A 25,593-nucleotide genomic window follows, 5' to 3' on the forward strand; every position below is an offset into this window, starting at 1 on the left:
AGTGCTTGGGAGAGCACTTATGCTGGTGGGGGATCAGGAGGGAATCTTTCCCTTCCACAGTCTCTGGAAACCTGATTTTTGAATGGGAGAGGCAGTAGCTCTGGCTCCCTCAGGTTAATCAGGACCAATAGCCTCTGTCCCTCTGTCCCTTCCGTGAAATAGTAGAGATCTATGGCTCGCCAATAGAAAATGTCACGCAGAGACCCTCTGTCCTCCACCCACAGCCTCTCTCTGTCACTTTGCAGTCAGTCTGTTTTGTCATAACTACATTGAAAACTCTTCAAGGAAAGAATTATCCTTTCTTTCTTCTCTTGAACTCTCCCTCCACAGCCCCGAAAACCCCTGGAGACCTCATTGCATGTGAAAGAACACAGAAATGGGTTAGTGAGGCAGGGGTAAGATGGAGGTCTGGTATCTAACTGGCAGCCCCCTGGGGTGGGTTCCCCCTTGCAGGTTGACTTCATCCGCTTCGCCCGGTCCTGGTCCCGAAGCAGAGGGTCCCAGAGGGAGCCCCACGGCAAAGCAGGAGGCCGTCTCCACCCGTCCCAGACCGGGACGGTCCCAAGCTTCCCTGCAGGGGGCCGGCGCGAAGGGCCCAGCTTCTGGCAGCTCAACCAGCTTCAGCACCACGGCAGGGCAGAAACGGGAGAGCCCCGCGTCGCTACAAGGTGAGGGTCTCTGGGTAACACGTCCTGTTGGCCAATGGAGAGGTGGGGCCCTGCAGTCCTACCCTGGTCTGGGACTTATCACCCTTGCGTATGGCAATGTGGACTTGGCCCAATTTATTGGTTTACCCATGAGCCCTCCGCCCCCAACGTCGGCAGCCAGTGGACCATGCCTTTCCTTCCAGCCTAAGCCCTTTTGGGCAGAGAGGGGAGAGCTTGGCACCCTACATCCCTCCCGAGTCTCTCTGGTCCTCACCGGAGTGGAAAGTGGCCTGCCTGCCAGGCCAACGATACCCCTGCCTGAGTATGAGAATGTTCCCACTTCCTGTGGAGACCTGGCTGGAGCCGTGGGGCAGTCGTGTGAGCTAAGTCCAACCACCTCCCCTTTCCTTTGTCCCCAGACCCCGAGGCCCCCTCCCATTGTGAGCTATGTGGCTTAGAGGTCGCAGGTGTGCAGACGGCAGGTACTTCAGACAAGGAAGGGCCCTTCCCCCGCTACCTCGCCCACCAGCAGACTCCTTCCATCTCCAAATCCTGTATCGATTTTTCCCATTGCCTTCCGACATCAAAGCCCATTTACCGACTTTGCCCATTTGATCGGAAAAAACACCCGGCCCGCCAGTGTCCTCTCTCTGTTTCTAGATCAGGGCTCCTGCTCCAGTAAGGATATTGGTGGTGGCCCTGAAGGATGGAGAGCCAAATTAAAGCCTGTGGAGAAAAAGTCTGGGGCTGAAAGGTGAGTGGCTTGAGGACAGGTCCTCATGGGGCAGGGGGCATATGTGTGTGTGTGTGTGTGTGTATTTGGATTATGGCCAGAGAGGAGGAGCTATATGTAAACCTTCAGGAGCAGACGGAGCCTGGGGAAAGGAGAATGAGTGTTTGAGGTGGCTGAGGAAGAGAATAGATAGGGCTCTGTTTCCTTGGGGGCAGGCATTGTATCTGTTATATTGTTATATCGTACTCTCTCAAGCGCTTAGTACAGTGCTCTGCATGCAGCTCTGCAGTTGGGTGACTGACTTGGAACTTGCAGATCTTGGATCAGGGTCTACATCAGTAATTCTTCTGTACTTCCTCTAGTGGACAGTATTTATTGAGTGCCTACTGGGAGCAGAGCGCTGTATTGAAGCACTTGGGAGAGTTCAATAAAAGCAAAAACTTAAAGTCTAGTGGGAGAGACGAGGAGACATAAATCATTGACAGACAGTGGGAGCTGGGTCAGAACAACAGTAGACTGGAAATCACAGGACTATGGAGCAATCAATAGATGAATGATCGAGTGAGGAAATTAGAAGTCTAGGTAAACAGAGATATACCCCAGTTCTAAGGACGGTTGTGAAAAACCAAGTGCTATGGGAGGATGTTGAATTGAAAATTAATAGGGGACTCTTACCTGGGGGAGCTGAGTTTTCAAGAGGGTTTTGAAAATGGGGAGAGATATGGCCTCGTGGGCTTGAAATGGGAGGGAGTTCCGGGCCGGGGGGAGGACACCAGTGAGGGGTCGGAGGAGGGAGAGACGAAAGTGAGATGCAGTGAGAAGGGGAGCTTGGGAGCAGCAAAGAGTGTGAGCTGGGGAGGAGTGGTGGAAGAGAGTGGGTATTGAAAGAGACAAGAGCCTGGAAGCCATTGGTCAAGAGTTCCTGTTTGATGTGGAGGGAAATGGGAAGCCATTGGAGGTTGCCGGGTGTTGGGTGTTGTTTCCTGCACTCCCCACTCTCCTCCTCTGACCTTTGCTCTACCCCCAACCCTCCAGAAAAGTTCTAGACCCTAAGGAGAAAAGCAGGCCAGCAGAGGAAAGCGGAATCGGTGTCCTCAAAAAATCCCCCGGCAGCTCTGTGGTGACCATCCAGATCAATGTGAGCCCAGCGCAGAAGGAGCACAAAGTGGCCCCAGTCAGCCCTTCTCCTCCTAAACCGAGCCCCGGCCTGACAGGTAATAGGGGTGGCGCCCCGGGGTGGGAGAGGCCGAGCCTGATTCTCCCCCACTGACGGTCTCATGCTATGGGCAGAAGCTGCCAGCTGCCTGCCTTCCAGCTAGACCCAGTACTCATTTGCCTCGGGATAACCTTTACCCTTCGGTTCTTATTGCATCTGGAAGGAGCAGGGGTCACCAGGGTGAAGATGTTCACTTCTCCCTCTCTCTTGTAGGGGGTGGGCTGGCCCCTGCTCTTCTGGGACATCGCTGAAGCACATCTGGGTATCGCATGTTCCCCAATTCCTTGCCTAAACTTGTGTTTCTTTCCCAGTGTCCTAGCTATGGGGTTCTGCTCTTTCCTCAGGTCTCCTGTTGGCAGGAGAGATTAGGTCTGGAGAGGGAAGGGGTTGATGCTGGAACTCTCCCCAGCCGTGCTCTCCTGGCTGGAATGATTTTGGTGGAGTTGCTTGGAGGCAGAGGGAAGGGCCAGAAGGTTTCTGGAGGCCCTTTGCAGTCAAGGATGCTGAGTCTACACGGGACAGTGGGAGCTCCTGGGGCCGGGCATCATGCACGGGCTTGACGGCTGGCGAATGGCATGGAGAGGTCTCTATAGGCAGTTCAGAGAAGCAGCATGGCATAGTGGATAGAGCATGGACATGGGAGTCAGAAGGTCATGGATTCTAATCTGGGGTCTGCCACTTTTTTTGCTGTGTGACCTTGGGCAAGTCACTTCATTTCCTCTGTGCTTCAGTTACCTCATCTGTAAAATGGGGATTAAGACTGTGAGCCCCACGTGGGACAGGGACTGTGTCCAACCCACAGTATCCACCCCAGCGCTTAGTACAGTGCCTGGTATATAGTATAAGTGCTTAACAAATACCATAATTATTATTATTATTCTGAGCCTCGCGGGCAGCTCCGGCTGCCGGCCACCCTCGCTTCTCAAAGTTTGTCACTCCCCAGGCCCACTCTCCACCCAAGGCCTCTTGCAGAAGCTGTGGGGGGTGTGGGTGGGGCCCATAGGCCCAGGCCAGCCCTACCTTGCTGGGAGAGGGTGCATTTCCAGCCACATTCAGGGAACCCCACATCCCACAGAAGCACTGACGCAGTGTGATGCCGTAGACAGGAAACAAATTTTGTAAATTTGGAAAACGTTAGTCACTGAAGGAGAAGCAGTGTGGTCTAGTGGATAGAGCACAGGACTGGGTTCTTATCTGGCTCCACCACTTGTCTGCTGTGTGGAGACAAGTGCTTGGGCAAGTCACTTAACTTCTCTGTGCCTCAGTTTTATTTCATCTGTAAAAGACTGTGAGCCACATGTTAGACATGGACTGTGTCCAAACTGATTATCTTATATCTACCCCAGTGCTTAGTACAGTGCCTGGAACATAGTTAAGTGCTTAACAAATAAATAAATAATAATAAATGTTGGTATTTGTTAAGCACTTACTTTGTGCAGAGCACTGTTCTAAGTGCTTGCGTAGATACAGGTAATTAGGTTGTCCCACATGAGGCTCATAGTTAATCCCCATTTTACAGACGAGGTAACTGAGGCACAGAGAAGTTAAATGACTTGCCCACAGTCACACAACTGACAAGTGGCAGAGCTGGAATTCAAACCCATGACCTCTGACTCCCAAGCCCAGGCTCTTTCCACTGAGCCACGCTACGACCCTGCTCCCCTCCATTCCCCCTCCCCTCGCCTCACCCCGTCCCCCAAAAAGAAAAAAAGAGTAATTTCTGGGTGATGTGATTTTGGACAGTTTCTCTGTCTCTGTCTCTCTCTTCCTGTGTGTGTATGTGTGTGTGTGTATGTGTGTGTGTGTTTGGCCACCTGCGGGTGTGGCCTTGAGCAAGGTTTCTGTTTTTTATCTTTCCCCATATCCTTTCCTCACTGTCCATTTCCTCTTCGCTTAATTGACCGACTTCCTTGTGCTGAGTTCTTGAGTTTCAGAATGCAGCCATGGCGATTTAGGGGAAGGGTCAGTGTAAGGCGATGCTGAGGTCAGGAGCTAGGGATGGCGTGAGTAGAAGGAGCACAGGGTGCCCGGGGTGGGGGTGGGGTTTCCAAAACAACCAAGAGTCGGGGCTTAGCTGGTGGTTCCTAGTTTCGAGTTTCAGATTTGTCCACGTGGGGGTACCCCTCCTGTCCCATGCACCGGTGTACTGATATCTGCACTCATGCCTTGTGTCTCTGAGGTTTGGTCATCCACTGCAGCCTTGGAGTTCAGGGCCCTTCTGGGCAAAGACTGAACAGAAGCTTTCAGATTGTTGTTGGTGCTCCGGCTATAGTTAGTGTGGGTTTGACGATGCTAACTTAGTCAGCTAGTTGGTCAGAAGGTCAGCCGGTCGACCTGTCAGCCGATCAGTCAGCAGAGGTGTTACATAAAATAATGGGGAAAAGGGACAGACATAAGGTCAAGGAAAAAAACGCATCTTAAAAACCTAGAACAATAATCACTGAAATACTCATAGTATTCATTAAATGAGAAGCAGCGTGGCTCAGTGGAAAGAGCAGGGGCTTAGGAGTCAGAGGTCAAGGGTTCTAATCCCGACTCCATCACCTGTCTGCTGTGTGACTTTGGGCAAGACCCTTAACTTCTCGATGCCTCTGTTACCTCATCTGTAAAATGGGGATGAAGACTGTGAGCCTCACGTGGGACAACCTGATTGCTCTGTATCTACCCTAGCGTTTAGAACAGTGCTCGGCATGTAGTAAGCACTTAATACCAATATTATTATTATTAAATGTTTACTATGTATCAAGCACTGTTCTAAGCACTGGGGCAGATATAAGGTAATCAGGTCGGACACAGCCCCTGTCCCACATGGGGCTCACAGTCTAAGCGGGTGAGAGAACAAGTTTTTAATCCCCACTTTGCAGATGAGGTGCTGAGGTACAGAAAAGCTAAGTGATTTACCCAAGGCCACACAGCAGACAATCGGCAGAGCTGGGATTAGGACCCAGGGCCTCTAGCTCCCAGACCCGTGCTCTTCCCACTAGGCCATTCGGCTTCTCTAAGAAGATCACAGTAAACAGAAACAGACCCATAGGACCTTCAATGCTATAAATCAGGATTAGGGTAGAGGAGTGAAGGGCTGGCATAATTGAAGTGACTGGAGCCTTCAAAGAGGAGGTGGACTTAAGCGGTTTGAGAGGCGAAGTGGGATGTGACAATGAAAAGGAGCAGAGAGAGTGCTCCAAGCATGTACGTGGCCCTCGGCGGGCATGAATCCTGCCCTCCAGGAGCTTACAGTCTGATGCGGGGGGACCTGACAGTTGTGTCAATTGCAAACACTGGTGAGAACAAAGGTTTGAAAAGGTTTGGAAGAATACGATGATGATGGTCATGGTAATAAATAGAGATATACAAATTCATCTAAGTGGAGAATATGCAGAAATGGAAGTTGAGTGAATGTACAGGCTAAGGGTGACTGTTGGATGGAGGTGAGCTGGAAAGACCTCCTGGAAGAGATAGGTTTTTCAGGAGGGTTTAGAAGGTGGGGAGAGCAGTGGCCTGGCAGATCTGAAGGGGCAAAGAGTTCCTGGCAGGTGGAAGTTGTCAGAAACATGTGAATCGAGAGTTAGGCACAGTGAGAAGGTCAACTTGTGGGGAAGGAAGAAAGAGTGCAAGCTGCCAAGATCCCAGATAGGAAGGAGGGAGAGAGCTGCTGGAGGGCCCTCTGAGTCTTTGGTCAGGAGTTTCTGCTTGATGTGGAGAGGGATGGGCAAGCATCAGAGATTTCTGAGGCTTGGAGAGTTGTACATAGAACAGGGTTTCTTCTAACTCTGTTGTGTTATACTCTCCCAAGCACTGAGTACAGTGCTCTGCACACAGTAAGCACTCAATAGATACCACTGATTGACTAATTTTAAAAAAACTTTGATCCAGACAGCAGAGGGAAGTCTGGACCGGAGAGGGGAGAGGCCGGAGACTGTCCATTGAGGAGGCTGATACAGTAGTCTAGCCGGGATGTGATGAGCGTCTGGACCAGGGTGACCAGGGGGTGACTGCTGGGATGGAGCAGAAGGGGCCGATCAGGGAAATGTGGTGTCTCTTGTCTCCGCACAGCCTCTTCCACATCCCCGGCACAACCAAGGAAGCGACTTATTCCCCAGAACCTCGACCTTTCCATCCACTGGCTGAGCCCTGAGCAGAAGTGGGAAGAAAGCGTGCTTCCCTCTGGGAAGGAACAGTCCAGCTGGAGCGCCGGTGCAGGTATCATAGGAGGAGAGTGCTGTGCCTGGGAGTTCGGGGCTCATGGGGAGGTACAGGACCTGCTGAATCCAGGATCAGGCAAGCTGGCAGAAATCTTTTTTTTTAAATGGTGTTTGTTGGGCACTATGTGTCAAGCACTGTTCTAAACACTGAGGTAGATACAAGTTTATCAGGCCGCATACAGTCCCTGTCCCACATGGGGCTCACAGTCTAATTAAGAGGGAGAACAGCTATTTCATCCCCTCTTGCAGAAACTGAGGCACAGTGAAGTGAAGTGATTTGCCCAGGATCACACAGCAGGCGAGGGGTGGAGTCAGGGTTAGAATCCAGGTCCTCTGGTTTCCGGGCCCGTACTTTATCCCCTAGGACATGCTGCTTGCTGGACTCTCCCATTTGTGTGTAGCCTTAGGCCCCCACCAAGGGCTCAGTACAACAGATTGAGTTGAAAGTCAGCCTTGACACAGGCCTGGAAGAGGGAGGAGGGTGGTCCCGATAACCCTCACGGAGTCATTGTGGGTTACGCCAAACCCTCTTACTCATTCATTCATTCACTCGTATTTATTGATCACTTACTGCGTGCAGAGCACTGTACTAAGCTCTTGGGAGAGTACAATACAACAATAAACAGGCACATTCACTGCCCACAATGAATTAACGGTCTAGAGACGAGCTTACCGTCTAGAGACGAGTTTACCATCTAGAGACGAGTTTACTGTAACACAGTGATGTCATGCATGCCATTTTGAGGAAGCATGCTGAGGTCATCAAGCCCAGAGCTTCCCTGGCGTTGGGAGGAAACACCCTCTGACTCACCCGCTTGCTCAGAGGGTTTGCTTTCTCCTCTCCCACAGGGCCACGTGAACAGAGGTGCCACTTCAGAGCTATAGGATTTAGAGGCAGGAGCCGAAGCGGAGGGAGGGCTGATAGCCAAAAGTGAAAGTGCCCGACATAAAGGTGTCTGTTGTAGCCACACCATAGAGAGGATGAACAAGCTGAAAACTGGACCGTCCGGCGAGACTGGACAGATGTCTACCCTAGGAACGGGGGTGTGAGCAGGGGGAGAGGTGCTAGAAAGTCCCCTTCCGCCTCTCAGGCCCGAGAGATATGAGGTGAAGGAGGGGTTGGCGGTGCTGAACACTGGAGACTCTGGCTTCGAGCCCCATGTGGAACAGGGACTCTGTCCGACCTGATTAACCTACATCTACCCCGGGACTTAGGACAGTGCTTGCCACATAGTAAGCGCTTCACAAATACCATGATAAAATAACTGCCTGGGAGCCAGAGGACCTGTGTTCTGATTCTGGTTTTGCCGCTTGTCTGCTGTGTGACCACGGGTCAGTCACTTCACTTCTCTGTGCCTCAGTTACCTCATCTGTAAAATGGGGATTAAGAACCCCATGTGGGACATGGGCTGTATCAAATCTGATTAGCTTGTATATACCTCAGTGCTTAGTATAGTGACTGGCACAAGCTCATTGTGGGAAGGGAGTGCGTTTGTTTATTGTTGGATTGCACTCTCCCAAGCGCATAGTACAGCGCTGGGCACACAGTATATGCTCGGTAAATACGATTGAATAAAAAAATGAAAGCGCTTAACGAATGCTATTCAAAAAAAAAATCCCAGCTGGTTGTGTCCCCTGGGCAGTCCATGTACAGCACTGCCCTCTGCCAGATGACCCCACCCCTGCCCCGGCTTAGCGGTCACTGCTCCTCTGACCGGCTCTGGACGAAGCCACCTGTGCACCCTGAACCCAAGATGGTCTCTCGGGCCCAGAGCTTCAGAACAGGGACCGGATGCCTCTCCTCAGCTGCACGAGAGCTGGCGTCTGTCTGTCCAATCGGGACTCAGCTGCACGAGAGCAGGCGGCCGTCTGTCCGATCGGGACTAAGTCTCTGTTCTCGGGCCTATGCTGTAGTGGGTCCCAGTGCTCTGCGGCACCTCTCCGATTCCCCTAGGCCTAAGTTTTCCCCACAGTGAACTAGAGCCTTCCCCACTTCCCTGGCAGGGGGGTTGGCAAGTAGTGTGGCCCAGTGGGAAAAAGCACAGGACCAGGAGGCTTGGACACTTGGGTTCTGATCCCGATTCCACCATTTGCCTGCTCTGTGACCTTGGGCCAGTCACTTACTTGCTTGGCACCTCAGTTTCTTCATCTGTCAAGTGGAGTTGAAATACCTATTGGGCTTCCCTCTTAGTCCGTGAACACCCTGTGGGGCAGGAATGGTGTCTAATGTGTTTATATTATGTCTATCCCAGGACTTAACACAGTGTTTGACACATAGTAAGTGCTTAACTACAGTTATTAAAACCAAACTGAACTGGCAGACATGAAAGGTCTCTGAGTTCTCAGAAACAGAGGTGCTCTGAAATCCCCAGGAGCGATAATCACGAGAAGAGCGAAAGCGTTACCGGCCCCACCTACCTCCTTGGCTCCTGGGTCCCGATCTGCGGGTCGGCGGGGGCGGTCCAGAGTGATTGCTGTGCAGAGGCAGAAGCTGGGTCTCCCATCCCCAATTTTGAAGTTTCTTCCTTCTCCCCCAGGCAGAACCTCAGCTCTGCCAGGCCTCCAAAGTCCTCCCACCGAGGAGTTGAAGTCTCCAGGCAAGGTATGTTGGATTGGGATAACGGCTTGGGGCAGAGGGGCCAACTCTTCTTTCTGAGCGTGGGGGCAAAAATCATAATACTCATAATAATCATAATAATGATAGTAATTGTGGTATTAAGTGTTTACTGTGTTCCAGGCACTTTACTAAGCCCTATGGTAGATATAAACTAATCAGGTTAGACACAGTCCCTCTCCCCCATGGGACTCACATTCTTAATCCCCATTTTACAGATGAGGTAACTAAGGCATAGAGAAGTAAAATGACTTGCCCATGGTCACACAGCAGCAGACAAGTGGCAGAGCCTGGATTAGAACTCAGGTCCTTAACCATGCTGCTTCTCTGAAAAAAAGGGACGATGGGGCTCTTTGGGGGTGAGGGGCAGGAGAGGACAAACATCAAAGAGTGAACAGGCCAGAAAGGAGCCATCTGGAGCTTCTTCAGCCCCGATGGGAGACTCCAGAGGCCTGGGATGAGTGGGGCTGGAAGCCCAGGGCCAGCAGCTGAGGGGGCCATAGGCCCCGGGGAATGTGCACCTGCAGTTTGGGAAGGAGAATTGTCACTTGCTGAGAGGGGGTGGAGGAGGCAGGTGGGTTTTGCCCCTCACCCTGTGCTCGCCTCCAGTTCCACCCGGACTACGTGCCTGAGGAAGAGATACAAAAGAAGGTCTTGGACATCCAGAAAGAGCTGGATGTGCTGGAGCTGCAGGGTGTGGAGCTGGAGAAGCGGCTGCGGGAGGCTGAGGGAGGTGAGCTGCGTAGACCTGGGGGCGGGGCCTGGGCAGGAGGAGTTGTGGGAGCAGCGGGTTGGTCCTCCTAGAGGACCTGAGGCTAAGGGCTGGCCACTCTACTCGAGGACCCCCAGAACGTCGCCTGGCCTTAGCAATCCAATGGGGTCCGAGGCCGAGGGGTCGATGCTCCAGCCAAGGACCCCAGTACCTCTCCAGGGTCACTTGGCCTTAGTTGACCTGTGGGATCCAAGACTCTGGGCCAACTGCTTCAGAAAAGGACCCCAGAGCCATCTTGAGATCACCTGGCCTTAGTCGATCTGCAGGGTCCAAGGCTGAGGGCCGGCAGCTGCAGCCACGGACCCCCGGAACTGCCCTAGGGTCACCGGCCCGAGGCCTGGGTTGGCTGCTGCCTCGGGTGGGCCTGGGTCTGGGCTGAAAGCCGAACCCTCTGGGTAGAATTGTGAGTCATCCTTGGGTGGCTGTGTGTGCGGGGGAGGCGGTGAGGGGTGGGTCCTTGGAGGGCAGAGAGGGCAGAGGGTGCAGACTCTGCTCCTTTGTCCCCCGCAGACGAGTCGGAGGATGCGCTCATGGTGGAATGGTTCAAGCTCATCCACGAGAAGCAACTGCTGCTGAGGCTCGAGTCGGAGCTGATGTACAAGTGAGCGGGGGGCTCCCTCCCTCCCTCCCGGCCCAACCGGGGCTGCCAGGGGAGGAAGAAGAGGGATAGGGCCCGGAGATTCTCCTGTTGTTTGGCGGCTTGAGCGTCGGGCCAGGGAAAGCTGATCCCACTGGCCCCCCACAAGGGTCTGGGCAATGGGCAGGCGGCAGAGAGGGGAAGACAAGGGCAGTCGGGCTAAGCTGGGACCCCATTCTCCTGATCTCGTCCAGATCCAAGGACCAGCACCTGGAGGAGGAGCAGTTCAACATCGAGGGAGAACTTCGGCGCTTGATGGCCAAGCCAGGTAGGAGGTGGACCTGCTCCAACCCCCTCTGCCTGAGTCAGAGAGCACCCCCAGCCGCCTGCAGACTGAGAGCCAGCCCCACCCTGCCCACTCCCAGTTCAACCCCTGAAGCACCCCATGAAACAGCATGCCCATCACAGACCCCTCCTGCCCGCCTCTGTGATGACAGACTCTCCTTTCACACACACCGGGCCAGCCTTGATTCAGTCAGTCAACGGTATTTAACGAGTGCTTACTGTGTGAGAATTCAATACTACAGAGTTGGTAGGCACAATTCCTGCCCCCAAGAGGTTTAAATACAGGCTAGTAGGGGAGGTGGACATGAAAATAAATTACATTTTTGGAAGTGGCAGAGTGTGAGGATATGTACATAAGTACACTGGGGTTGGGGAATGGGATGAGGATCCAAGTGCTTAAGGCATACAGACTCAAGTGCGGAATTGACACAGAGGGGAGAACGGATAGGGTGGTCCAGACGTGAAGGCTTGAACACTGAGAACTTGTGCACAGGAATAGCTATAGATAGTGGCTTGTTCACTCTCACTCCCTTGTCCCTCTCAGCCAAGTTTCCTCTGGGGCAGTGGGCACCATGAGCGAGCAGGTGGGCGGGCAGGGGTGAGACCATCCTAAAGGGCACATGTGAATTTAAGTCCCCAAACCCACTTATATTGCGACCACAGCCCCCTCTAGACTGCAAGCTCGTTGTGAACAGGAAATGGGTCTGTTTATTGTTTTATTGTCACCTCCCAAAAGCTTAGTACAGTGCTGTGCACACAGTTAGCACTCAATAAATGCAACTGACTGACTGGCCACCGTAGTGCGGCAACGCCCCATCCCGGAGGCCATTGGCCCTGTAGCCGCCCAAGGGGTCGCTGCAGGCCTGGCCACCTGGATCAGATCGGTTGGCAGTAGGCAGGATTGTTGCCAGGCAGGTACAGGGCTGTTTACGAGGCCCGGGCCATTCTGACCCCCTGCCTGCTCCTGCCTGGCCTCTGCAGATGCTCTGAAGACCCAGAAGGAGCGGGAACGAGAGCAGGAGCTGCTGGTCCAGTACGTGAGCACCGTCAACGACCGCAGCGACATCGTAGACTGTCTGGATGAGGACCGGCTCAGGTAGAGGGCACGGAGACGGGTGGTTGGGAGGGCTCTGTGCCGGGTGCGGTCCGCCCAGAGCGGACGGGGAACAGAGCTGCAGCGTGGACCTCAGGGGAGTTGGGGGCAGAGTGGCCGTCTTGGGAGCCAGAAAAGGAACAGGGAAATGAAATCAATTGATCATATGCCCCCCAGGATGTGTTCTAGTAGCCAGATGGACAGCACTGATATTAAGAGTGCCTACTGCATGCACAACACTGTACTAGGCTCCCAGAGAGTACACAAAAATCAAAAAGCGATTCCTTGCTCCCCTGGAGCTTGCAGTCTTTTTTCGTGAGTTCACATGTCCACAAGAGTCTCAAGAAACAGGACCAAAGGGCTTAAGTGTCTTACCCAAAGCCACACAGCGTTTCACTGGCAGAACCTAGAGCGAGCCAGCTGCGTTCACTTCCTCCTCCCTCTGTATCCTTGCCTCTGCCTTCACTGTTTCCTTTTAGGAATCTGCTCCTAAAAGGGGGTAGCAGAAGCTGGGGGTAAAAGGACTAGGGTTAGGGTGGTGGGGTAAGGAGGGGAAATGGCATATTCATTTGAAGGGTGCCAGGCGATTGCAGAGGGGAGGGAAGAACCCTGCTTCTTGCTGGTGGGATCAGGGTGGGGAAGAGGGTAAGGACTTGTAGCACCTTTCCTGCCCGGAAATTATCCCGATGCTGGATTATAACTTCACTCCTTTTTGGGGCTTGGGGAAGCAAGGGGGAGGTGAGAGCTTAATTTGACAGCTCTTTTATTTTTACTGGCTTTTACCATTTCTCCACAGACGCCTTTAGAACATGGCTAGCCAGGGCCTCAGCCATTGTGTGGGCCCTGCTAGGTTGAGCTCAGTTGGTTCTCTCTGCTGGTAAACGGGTGGCTGTGGATTTTGTTGCTGCTGGTGATTTTGCTGTGGTTCGTGGTGGGGTTTTTAACTTGGCCAATAATGAACCTCAGGCCTGCTCTGGGCAAAGTCTGTACCACAAACCCTGGACCAGCCTGGCAGAAAGGGATGAAACTACCCACTATTCCTAATTTACCCCTTTAACTTAGAGTAGTAGTAGCAGCATTTATTGAGCACCCATTTGGTGTAGTACACTCTACAAGGCCCTTGGGAAGAACAGAATAAAGAAGCGGACTGTTACCTACCCACAACGAGTTTACGCTCCAAAGGGGGAGATAGACATAAAAATATTTGCAACTAGAGTGGTCAAATTTATATAATAGAATAAGCATTTCCACCAGTGCTGAGGGTAGTTGGGAATAAGTTTGTATGTGCTAGAGTAGCTGATGCCTCTGGGCAGCCTGATCGCAGCTGGCAGGTGGGCAATTGCGGGGTTGGGAGAGCCTGGAATCCCCGTCAGTCCTCTCCCCGCACCCTGCCGTGCCTAGGTAGAGTCTACTTCTTATGCCCGTGGAAGAACTGAGTAGGGGGTTCTGATCTGCTCCCAGCTGGAGCTGTTGACTTCCTAACCCCTGCACTTCCTTTTTTTTGTTTATGGTATTTGTTAAGCATTTACTAAGCCCTGGGGTAAATACAAATTAAGCAGATTGGACACAGTCCCTGTCCCACATAGAGCCCACACTCTTAATCCCCATTTTACAAATGAGGTAACTGAGGCTCAGAGAAGTGAAGTGATTTGCCCAAAGTCACATAGCAGACAAATGGAGAAGCAGTGTGGCTAAGTGAAAAGAGCGTGGGCTTCGGAATCGGAGGTCATGGGTTCGACTCCCGGCTCTGCCACTTGTCAGCTGTGTGACTGTGGGCAAGTCACTTAACTTCTCTGTGCCTCAGTTACCTCATCTGTAAAATGGGGATTATCTGTGAGCCTCACGTGGGACAAACTGATTACCCTGTATCTGCCCCAGCGCTTAGAACAGTGCTCTGCACATAGTAAGCGCTTAACAAATACCAACATTATTAAGTGGCACAGCCTGGATTAGAATCCTTCAGGCCTGTGCTCTCATGGTGCTTCCATCCACCCCACTCCTCCAACCTTCCATCCTCTCCCACCCCCTGACTCCCACCTCCCCCTTAGCCCTCCATTTTGGTAACGTCTTTCTCCTCACAGGGAGCTGGAGGAAGATCAGGTGCTGCAGGATATGATCCAGAGGCTGGGTAAACAAGGGTGTGGGGCACTGGGGTGGTCGGGGAGGGGATGAGGAAGACAGTTTCCTTTATCCTGTTGCTCTTGACCATCCCCGGCCTCATCTTCTCTCTTCCCTATAGATCTTCACCGGGATGGGTGTGACAGGAAGAAGAAGTCCAAATTCCAGTGGTCCAAGATCTGGAGGCAGAAGAGTAAAAGCAAGACTTCAGAGTGAAAGTCTCCGCCGACAGTCCTGCCGCTACCTCTCCGCCAGCCGCCCTCTCGTTGCACGGGGGTGGGTCTGGTGGCTGAGAGGGAGCGGGAAAGGCCCTGCAGAACTCGGTTAGCAGCAGAAGAGACTCAGGAAGGGGCACCAGATAATCCAGAGCTTCCTGGACATGCTAGGGGAGAGCTGGGGACAGATGGGCACGGGGAGGGGTGGAGCCTGGGCAATGAGGTGGCTTCCTTGCCTTCTGTGTCTGGTGAGGCATAGAGACTTTGGGGGCCAGGTTTGATCCCCTCGCTTTCAGCAGGCCTCTGGGAACCCCAATAAAACCAGAACTGACTGAACCAAGGATCTATTGCTTCTGTGCTTTTGTGGTTCTCCTTTTGACGAGGGCCCGAGGCCAGAGGCATGTTAAGGCCCCACTCCCCTCACCCAGCCTCAAGAAGTTGTTTGGGGCTGAAGCCGGAGAAGCTCCGATCAACTCAGGGATGATCCCTGGTGGTGCAGCGGGCCGGGCTGCGGGAACAGGCAGATGAGCGGGGCCTGGAACTACCTCCCTGCCCGCAACACAACTCGCCCCTCCGGATGAAACCCCAGAAGGGGAGATGATGGCTCCGTCAGTTGATTATGGTATTTAGTAAGGGTCTGTGATGTACTAAGCACTGGGTTAATTAAAGATGTTAAGATTGGACAGAATCCCTGTTCCCCATGGGGCTCATGGTCTGAAAGGCAAGGATGGCAGGTATCTTATCCTCATTTTACAGACAAGAAAACTTAGGCCCAGGGAGGTGACGTGACTCGGCCAAGGTCACACGGCAGACTAGAGGCAGAGTGGGGACTTGAACCCAGGTTTCTTGACTCCCAGCCCTGTGCTTTGTCCACTGGTCTGCCTGCCTGTGACCTCGCTCCACAGCTGCACTCGTGCAGCCACTCCCGCAGGTGAGGTCAGGGAGGGGGCTGGGAACTTTCCTGCCCTGAGACCCAGCTTCCAGGGCGAATCTGCGTGGAGCGGGTGCCGGGGTCCTGGGATCCTGCCGGGGTTCAGGATGACAGGTCATCCCCAAAGCCTGAGCCTCCTCTCAGGGGAGCCTATCCCTCCAGAACCAGTGGGGCCTAGTGGAAAAAGCACAGGCCTGGGGATCAGAGGACCTGGGTAGCTCTGCCACTTGCCTCCTGTGCAACCTCGGTCGAGTCACTTAACTTCTCAGGGTCTCGGTTTCCTCATCCGTAAAATGGGGATTCAATACCTGTTCTCTCTCTTACTTAGACTGTGAGTTCCATGTGGGACAGAGCCTGTGTCTGACTACCTTAGATCTACGCCAGCAGTAAGTACAGTATTTGCCACCGAATAAGCACTGAACTATTATTATAGTTATTATTGTGAGCCAAAGCCCTAGTCAGTGGGGTTAGACTCGCTTTTTCGGCTTGTCGAGGCCTTTCCCTAGAAAGAGGTGGCTGTGCTTCTCTTGTTTCCCACCAGGTGGAAGTACAACTCAGCCTGTAAAGCAAAGGGCTGGGGGTCAGCCGGAGCAGCCCGTCCCCACCCCGCTAGTGTGGGAGCCGGCCCGTCGCCCTGACTGCCCGGCTCTGGGAATATCTCGTTTCCTCCCTCGGAGCTGGTCTTGGGGAGCAAAGAAACAACATTTGGAAAGAGACTAGCTAGAGTGAGACAGGCCAGTCAGGGTGGTGGTCAGAGTTGTGGAGGTCAAAGAGTGGGAAGGAAGCTCTTGGGCCATATTCATTCATTCAATCATATTTACTGTGCGCAGAGCACTGTTCTAAGCACTTGGAATGTACAATTCGGCAACTGATAGAGACAATCCCTGCCCAACGACTGGCTCACAGTCTAAAAGGGGGAGACCGAAACCTGTTTCTGACTCCTTTCCCCTTCCTCCGCCTGTCGCCATGAGGCTGTCCCTGCCCACTCTGCCCCATATTTGCTCCAGGCTCTTTATCTCAATCAGGAACGTTCTGAGGGCGCTGACCAATGGGGCCATCAGGTGCTGGAAACTGAGAGCCCAGTGTCTGCTGATGGACATCAAGAGCTCCGGCCCCTTCCTCTTCCCAGGTCCCTGTGGTCTCCTGGAACCGGCCCCCCCAGGTGGCCATCATTTCCCTGCCCCAGCCTCTGCCAACGTGGGATGGAGGAGAGGGCAGGAGGGATGATTTAGCTAAGACAGGGGATGGGGGACCTTAACCTCCCAACCATCCAGCCTGCAAGGAATGATTTCTGACAGCCCAGCGGAAAGAGGGAATGCTCATGGAATTTGATTAAGCCACTGGCATGGGATGGATAAAAATAATAACAACTGTGGTGTTAAGCACTTACTATATGCCAAATGCTGTAATAAATATGGGGCAGATACAAATTAATCAGGTTGAACACAGTCCCTGCCCCACACAAGGGTGAGCTGGCATTTAATGCGCATTTCACAGATGAGACTCAGGCACAGAGATGTGAAGTGACTTGCCCCAAGTCACAGCAGTTAAGTGATGGATTCAGGCTTAGAACCCATGCTTCCTGCCTCCCAGGCCTGTGCTCTTTCCACTAGACTGCTGATTCTGTATGGTAGGGTCCATATACAGTCCCATCACAGGGGTAGGGAGCACCTTCTAGCACCTTCTATGCCATGTGGGAAATAAAACCCCAGAACTTAGCCTTGCTTAGAACTTTATGACTTCATCAGGCCACATGCGAGCTTGGTCCTGCCCCCTTCCTTCACCCTCCCTTTTCTCCTCAGACCGTGCCCCATCCCCCTCCTGTTCACTTTCTCACTAGTCAGAGAACACAGCCTCTGCCTGAACTACATACTAGCTTCACTTTATTCCCTCCCTGCTCCACTCAAATCCAGTGGCCAGGGATTGCCCAGGCCAGGTGGAGAGCAGTAATATTCTGTTTCATTTGGATCTGGATTTCATTTGGCCCGCCGCCTGACCTCTTTTTTTAATATTCGTTAGGTGCTTACTATATGCCAGGCATTATACTAAGCATTGAGGGTAGATACAAGTTAATGAGATTGGACACAGTCCATACCCCATATGGGGTGCTCAGTCTGACTTCCATCAGTTCCACTGCCCAATTTCCTTTGAGTCCCAGCCAGGTTTTCATAGCTGCCCTGGGGGGGGTCCTTCAGGGTAGGTAGAGTCCTGACCCTTCGTCAGGTAGAGGGATGCGGAGGTGCTGGGAGACCCAGCCACCCACTGAAAGGGGCCATGAGCAATCTGTGCTTAACCAGTCTGCTGCCACTCTCCCTCTCCTGGGATGGCAGTTAATGGATGGACTGGCCTTCTTGCCACATGACCAATCAATCAGTGGCATTTATTGAGTACTTACTGTGTGCGGAACACTGTATTAAGCACTTGGTAGAGTAGAATACAACAAAGTCGTTTGACATGATTTCCACAGGAGAAGACTAAGATGAAGGCTACAGGGTCTTTAACCCAGGGGCTCTTGCACAGAAGTGGGGTTGGGGTACCCACTGAACACCCCAGAATGTGCAGAGCTGCCATAGCGCTACAACCCACCTAAGACCTGCGGCAGGGGGCACAGGACTGAAGGGCTTTCTTTGCTGCCTGGGAGGACCGGGCAGGGAAGTCAATAATAGGTAGCCCTTGGGTTGGGGAGGGTGACCATGACCTGGGTACCTCCAGCCCAGCGTGGGAGAAGGGAGAGGGAAGAGGGGATGCTCTAGGACTTAGGACGGTGGGCTGGCAGAGAATGGCTTCTGGCGCACGTGTGTATGTGTGTCTGTGTGTGTATGTGTATGTAAGTCTCAGTCTGTGCCAGCTCTGCTGTTTGAGGTCTCTGTGCCCACGCCCTTCCTCTGGCCGCTTCCCCTGCCCTCCCACCCCCTTAAGCTGTGGCTGCAGAGGACACTGGTGACAGGGATAGATTGGGGAGGTGTGTGCGGGCATGGGGATTGAGGTCACTGCAGCTTGGCTTCAACTGGAGCTGTCAGTACTGACTCATCACATTGCCCTTCCCTCAATTTCTTCCTCTGTAAAATGGGGATAAAGTACCCGGCCCTGTAGACTGTGAGCCCAAGTATCACAGGCTCTGTGTCTGTTATGATTGGATTGCATCTACTTCAGTGCTTGGTACAGCGCTTGGCAAATAGTAAATGCTATTATTATCCTAGAATCCTCGGATTGACAGGGATTTGGGGGTCCTTTTAAGCCAGCCCTTGTCTCCAAGCCGGACTTGCTGCTCATCTAGCCCAGATAGATGGGAGCCTCTCCTCTCCTAAACAGATCCCTAGAAAGGAGATTCTGCATTTTCCCTCATGAGCCTGGACTGCCCCTCAGGTCTAACCCAATTCCTTCCCATCAAGTCCTGCTCTCAGAAAGGAATGTACAATGGGGTTTCCTGCCTTCGCAATCAGGTTGCCTCTGTGAGCGAGCTGGCCCTGGCAAACTGGCCCTGAATAGTGAAAGGGAGCCCGTAGAGACATGTATCTGTCTATCTGTCATTCTCTGGAACCAGAATCTCCTTCTCCCCAAGTATACCTACACTCTACTCTTCCTAAATAAGTTGCTCATCATGCTGTGATGTTATAAATATCAACTCAGATCCAGAAACTGGGCTAATAGCACTGGGTAAGGCCAAAGTGAAGGAAATTTATTGAGATTGGGCTATCTTTCTCTTCTTTCCCCTCTCTTCTCTTCTCTCTCTTTGCTCTCGCTCAACAACTCCCACCACTATCTTCTAAAGTAGCCCACTCCTTCATATGAGCTGTATATAGACCAGGCTGCTCCAGCTGGGGCAGATTGGGCCCTGTTCAGATGGTGACTCCTCCTTTTCCCCCCTGAACTGACCAGCAGGTGGTTGGCAGGATGAGGAGGGAGGGACTGGTAAGGAGTCAAGGACTGGGCCCTTTCTGGACTGTTCTTGGAATTCATTTTCCCAGAATGTTCCCAGACCCTCTTCCCCATGGCAGAATTAGTCTCTGTGGGCAGAAGAGAAGTTAGAAGGGGGTGCTTTCTGTTGACAGCCCAGAGATGGAATCCGACTCTGTTCCAGGAAGAACTGAGGGAAATCACCCAAACTCCAGAAATTTGGGGTTCAAATACTAGGCAGAACATTGTAAGACTCTATTTTTAAAGACTCCCTGCCAATCTTTGCCCCAGAAAGAAATGAGCCCACTCTGTTTGCAGAAGCCATTCTATTTTACCAAAGTGCTATTGTCATGACTCATCTCATTTTCTCCTAACAGCATCCCTGAGAGGCAGGTATTACTCTTCCTATTGTACAGATAGGGAATTGAGGTCCAAACAGGTGAAGTGACATACCCAAGGTCCCACAGCCAGGTCTTCCAACTTCTTCCTCTCAGCCAACACCTAAAACAGCATAAATGTTCTAAGTCCTGAAGGATTCGTAGGGTGTCTCCTGGGCTGATGGTGGGTCGGGGGGAAGAGAGGAGAGCTTGGGTGAGGATGATGATGATGATTATAGTATTTGGATGCTTGGTCTATTTTCTGGGGTGTGAAGGCCTCATCGGTCCCTTTCTTAGGTGGAACAGGACACCCACCCACCCATCTTCCCATTGGTGGGTGAATGAGGTACAGGTCCTGGAGCTTCACTCCTGGAGAGACTCAGTTTCCTCCAGGACCAGTGGCTCGGACACACTCAGGAGAACAGGACCCTCAGGAGAACAGGACCCAGGTGTCCAAGCTGGGATCGTTTTTGAGAGAGCAGTCTGCAAGCCTTCTGATCTCTCTTTCCTGGAGTCTGTTATTCCCATCAGTCTGCTTTTCTGTCTGCTTGTCTCTCTCAGACACCCATCAGTCTCAGTGTTTCTCACCCTGTGAGTTTGCCTCTTCCTCTGTCTTCTCACTCTCTCTGCTGCAGTTTTCTTTAATTACAATCTCAGAGGTAATTGCTGATGGATCATTAACAGCTCTGAGTAAACAAGACGCTTCTCCAAATGGTTCACCAGGAATACAAAGGAAAATAGACTTGAAAGAGGAAAATCAGGCCTACTTGGAGCTGGTCCACTGGTCCATCCAACTCGGTTTTCAGGTACAGTGCTAGCACGGAAAAGTGGTTGGAGACAGCTCTGATGATTGCATTTCTAAGAGAGGTTTTCCCATCCCATCTCCAGGAGCTCAGCTTCAGAGTGGTCCACTGGGGTGAAAGATGGGGGTGACTCCTGGTAACTGCTTCAGAGAAGCAGCATGGCCTATGGGAAAGAGCATCGGTCTGGGATTCAGAACTGGGTTCTAATCCTGGCTCCTCCATGTGTCTGCAGGGTAACCTTGGGCAAGTCATTTTACTTCTCTAAGCCTCAGTTACCTCATCTGTAAAATGGGGAGTCAATCCTACTCCCTCCTACTTAGACTGTGACCCCCATGTGGGACAAGGACTGTGTCCAATCTGATTAACTTAGAATCTACCCCAGCACTTAGAACAGTGCTTGACACACAGTAGGCACTTACCTAGTACCATAATAATAATAATAATAATTATTGGTATTATTATTAACTCCTGACACCCACCAGAAAGGAGACCAGACTTGAGCTCCTGCCAGGAGAGGCTGACACATCCCCCATCCCCCATTCAAGCCCAGAGTCTCGTCAGTTTCCCCAACAACCTTAGAAAAATGATCCCGTGTTCCCAATGGACTAGTCCTGGCTAAGTAGGTCAGTCTGCCATGCATGAACCCCACTCTTCCCTACCCTCAGTGGCTCTGCCTCACTGTGTGGCTAGGAGGTAGGGGACTGACCTGGAACATGCTCAAAAGATGCTCAGTTTGGGGTCATAGCATGCTGGGACTTGTAGTGTTAATAATAATAATCACAATAATTATGGTATTTGTTAAGCGCTTACTACATGCCAAGCACTGTTCTGAGCACTGGGGTAGGTACAAGGTAATCAGTTTGTCCCACGTGGGGCTCACAGTTTTAATCCCCATTTTACAGATGAGGTAACTGAGGCACAGAGAAGTTAAGTGGCTTGCCCAAGGTCACACAGTAGACGAGTGGCAGAGTCGGGATTAGAACTCATGTTCTCTGACTTCCAAGCCTGTGCTCTTTCCACTAAGCCATGCTGCTTCCCTAGTACCCAGATGCTGGGAGGCCTCAACTCCTCTCCTCTCTTCCACCCACCACTGTTTTCACAGTTGCCAAGAGCGAAGGGAAAGGAACCCAGCTTGTGATGATGTTTTCCATCATCACGACTGATAGGAAGAGGGGATATATTCTGGAGAGGCATAAACCAGACCCCTTATTCATCTCTAGACTGTAAGCTCATTGTGGTCAGGAAATGTGTCTGTTTATTGTTATATAGTACTCTCCCAAGCAGTTAGTACAGTGCTTTGCACACAGTAAATGCTCAATAAGTACAATTGAATGAATGAATCTTGCAAGGAGTGAGATGGAGCAATCATGTAGCCTCTGGTCTCTAATCCTCACACTGCCACCAACTGGCCTGTGTTTGGGGGGCAGCTCTAGGCCTCTCGCTCCCCATCTGTAGAATGAGCTATCTTCCTGCTGCCCGCATCTTACACATTGGCAATCTCTACCCACTCTCCCCAAATTGCACTTTTTTTCCACCACCCTCACCTTCTTACCTTTGATAAGCGCTTACTATGTGCCAGGCACTGTACTAACTGCTGGGGGTGGGATACAAATCAGGTTGGAAGCAATCCCTGTCCCCACATGGGGCTCATAGTCTCAATCTCCATTTTACAGATGAGGTAACTGAGGCACAGGGAAATGAGTATCTTGCTTTTGACTCTCCTGCCCCCTCCCCTTTGCTCCCACTTTTCCCTCTCACTTCAGATGTCCCAGACCACAACTCTTCCCATCTTCAGAGCCCTTTGGAAATCCCACCTCCTCAAAAAAAGCCCTCCTGGAAGAATTCCCAACACCCTCACCCTGTGATGGGTATGCATGGAGGGGGGTCGGCTCACAGGCAGCTGGAAAACTAGATTGGGTTGTCATCTCCTGAAATGTCCAATCCTGGAACAGCTGTGACCAAGGGCTCAGATAACTCTCTGTGGGGTGAGTAAATAGCTGGAGAAGAAGGTGGCCATCTCTCCTCCTCCAGAAGTACCCTGGACAGGTTGGGAGGATGAGAAATTAGCTCTGAGCAAATCCCATTCACTTGGATGTGAACGAACCACCCTCCCCATCAACCCAGCCTCCATCTGGTATTGCTTCTTGGGCATTTTTCATGCTTTGGCTGTATAAAATGTTTTAAAGCACTCAATCAGCTCTCCCTCCCTGCTTCCTTTCCTTCCTCCTCTCCCACCACACCCCAGACTGCACACATCACTCCTTTCACCATCAATGGCTTTTATTAAGCGCTGACTGTGTGCAGAGCTCTGTACTAAGCCCTAGGAGAAGTACAACAAAGTTGGCAGATACGTTCTCTGCCTACAGCAAGCTTACGGTCTAGAGGGGAGACAGTTATTGGGGCTTGAGTTGGAAGCAGGTTATTCTCACCCTGTTCCGCTGAGGGCCAAAACTCTGACACTAGTACCAGCCTGGAATTCCTTCCTCTATCACCAACATACTTGCTGTACTTCCCTCTCATTCATTAATTCATTCAGTCAATCAGTCAGTCAGTCAGTCAGTCAGTCAATCAGTTGTATTTATTGAGCACTTACTGTGAGCAGAGAATGGTACACGCTCTCCCTCCTGCCTGGAACCCTCCCCATCCATATCTTGTAGGATCCCGCTCTCCCCCTCTTCAAAGTCCCCCTAAAATCACATCTCCTCCCAGAGACCTCCCCCAATTAATCCCTTATCTCTCCAAACTATCTCCCGCCACTCCACTTCCTTGCCACCTAAGAACTTGGGTACACACACATCTCTCCCCTGTGTATGCGTCTTTAAACTGTTTCCCCTTTCTGTAATTTGTTTTAGTATCTGTTTCTTCCTCCAGATTGTAAGACCCTTGAGGGCTCGTGTCTACTAACTATTGTTCTCTATCTGGTGCTCAGAACAGTGTTTATTGCACAGAATAAGTGTCCAATAAAGTCACTGTGGGAAGGGAACCAGACTTTCACAAGTACTTAGTACAGTGGTTTGCACACAGTAAAGGCTCAATAAATACCATTAATGATGAGGAATTGATTGATTCATTCAATTGTATTTTTTGAGTGCCCTCTATGAGGGACCTGGGTTCTGATCCTGCCACTTGTCTGTTGTGTGACCTTGGGCAAGTCAATTCACTTCCTCTGTGTTTCAGTTACCTCATCTGTAAAATGGGAATTAGGACTGTGAGCCCCATGTGGGACAGGAACTCTGTCCCACCCGATTTGTTTGTACCCACCCCAGCATTTAGTACAGTGCCTGGCACATAGTAAGTGCTTAACAAATACAACAATTATTTTTATTATAATTATTATTATGCAGTGGGTAAGAGTACAAGGATGTTGATCGAGATAGGAAAGCAGAACCCATAAGTGCTTCTCAGGATGAAGGAAGGAGAGACAGACCAAGTCCATCTTGGTCATTTTCAAAGGTTTTCAGAGTTTCCGACATCGGAAATTGAGTTGCTTACGCCCAGGCAGGGAGCACTGAGTTAGCTTCTTTCAGTGCCCTCTGATTAAGAAAGGAACTTTCTGACCTCACCCTCAGAAAGCCAACATCCTGGGCTCGTGTCCCCTGGGCGAAGGTGGGGCAATGCCCAGGGGAGAGAGACAGAGAGAAGCCTCAGCTGCTCCAAGGAGTGGAGTCAGCTCGGGGAGAGAGGGGAGCACAGGTCAGAGAACCACGACTCGGGTCCAGGGTTCCTGCTACCCCATGGTGCCCACAACGGATGTGCCAAGAAGAGGGTGTGGTGGAGGGCTGAGGGGGCAGAGGGAACGGTGATGCCAAGCAGGCTTCCCCACCGCCATCCTGGAGGTGTTACTATAATTCATATCAAAATAGTTAGTGGATTGAAAATGAATTGGAGAAATCAATCCAGAGGGTATAAATGAATTAGCATGTAAATGAGGACACTTGCTCTACATAGTTTAATATTGCCTGCAGCTGTAAATAATTCCAGGGATGGAATCAAAAGCCGCAAACAACTTCATTTTTTGCGCTCCTCCCCCTTCCCGAAGCACCTGCAGTGAGCCCCGCCTCAGCTGCCCTGAGGAGAAGAGAGGAGTTTTCAGAAGTGCATGGATTGGGGTGATCTCGGGGCAGGGGGGGTCCCAAGGTGAGGAACATCCACTGATACCCACACAGGCTTGTGGGTTGGATCTGAGCTTACTACCCCTGACCTACAGGCAGAAGAGGTCCAGCAGGGTCCCCAGCACCTTCAGTTTCTTAGCAGGAAGATTGAAGGCCTGGACCAGGCGTCTGCACTCCCCATCACTGCCTCTACTACCCCAGCAGGCCCCTTCCTCGCCGTCTGGTGGTGCCGAAGAAAGGAGAGAAAGGCAGGGAAATTTATACGCTGCTCCCCAGGAGAGAAACAAATCACTTTGTTTTTCTTTTTTGCCTGCTTTAGATTTTGCTTAATTTCCCGACTTCCTGGGTTTCCTGGTGGGACTTCTGTCTCTTTCCTGGGTGGCTTATCTGGCCGCTGTGTAGCGGATAACTCTCCCACTGGTTACTTAGCAAGAGAGCTGGACGTGAGGACGGGGGCTCCACGGGAGGTCTGTCAGATTGGTCCTGAGACCTGGGGATGATCCACCCAGGAGCCATCTGGGTCCCTCCTCCCTCCCCTCCGGTCCTCCCCGACCAGGCACCAGCTTCTACAGTCAAAAGGGATGGGCAGCCACAACTGTCCTGTACACTACCTCCATCCTACTTCCACCCCCTTCCCTTCTCCATGTCCCTCCAGAGAGGCCAGGTGGGGATGCCCTGTGCCCCTCCCTCCCACTGTCCCGCTCCACCCCGCTGCCAAGCTGCCATACCAACAGCTGGATCCTGGAGTCCCCACGGAAGGGACCATTTGGGCCAGGGGGCCTGGACTTGGGGTCCGCTGAGTGTCAGAGCAAAGGCGAGTGGAGTAGGTGGGGACGGCAAGTGCTGGGCCCCTATCACAGATCCTGAGCAGCCCCTTTTCTCTCCTCTCTTCTCCTCTCCAACTCTGACAGATCATTCAGCTCCCCCTTCCAGCAGGTTTC

The 25,593-nt window shown here is 52.0% G+C and overlaps 1 protein-coding gene across 1 annotated transcript in view; it reads left to right on the plus strand.

Moving 5' to 3' along the window:
* The window catches only part of MICALL2 (MICAL like 2), a 45,295-nt gene extending 30,422 nt beyond the window's left edge, over positions 1 to 14,873 (plus strand). The window contains exons 7-17 of the mRNA XM_029058851.2: positions 454 to 668; positions 1,308 to 1,401; positions 2,416 to 2,594; positions 6,650 to 6,796; positions 9,336 to 9,400; positions 10,022 to 10,145; positions 10,695 to 10,785; positions 11,016 to 11,089; positions 12,088 to 12,202; positions 14,281 to 14,327; positions 14,439 to 14,873. Coding sequence (XP_028914684.1) covers positions 454 to 668; positions 1,308 to 1,401; positions 2,416 to 2,594; positions 6,650 to 6,796; positions 9,336 to 9,400; positions 10,022 to 10,145; positions 10,695 to 10,785; positions 11,016 to 11,089; positions 12,088 to 12,202; positions 14,281 to 14,327; positions 14,439 to 14,533 — 1,246 coding nt within the window. The 3' untranslated portion in view covers positions 14,534 to 14,873. The remainder of the gene's footprint in view (positions 1 to 453; positions 669 to 1,307; positions 1,402 to 2,415; positions 2,595 to 6,649; positions 6,797 to 9,335; positions 9,401 to 10,021; positions 10,146 to 10,694; positions 10,786 to 11,015; positions 11,090 to 12,087; positions 12,203 to 14,280; positions 14,328 to 14,438) is intronic.
* The last annotated feature ends 10,720 nt before the right edge of the window (positions 14,874 to 25,593 follow it).

Source organism: Ornithorhynchus anatinus, chromosome 2, assembly GCF_004115215.2.
Source record: "Ornithorhynchus anatinus isolate Pmale09 chromosome 2, mOrnAna1.pri.v4, whole genome shotgun sequence".
NCBI lineage: Eukaryota > Metazoa > Chordata > Mammalia > Monotremata > Ornithorhynchidae > Ornithorhynchus > Ornithorhynchus anatinus.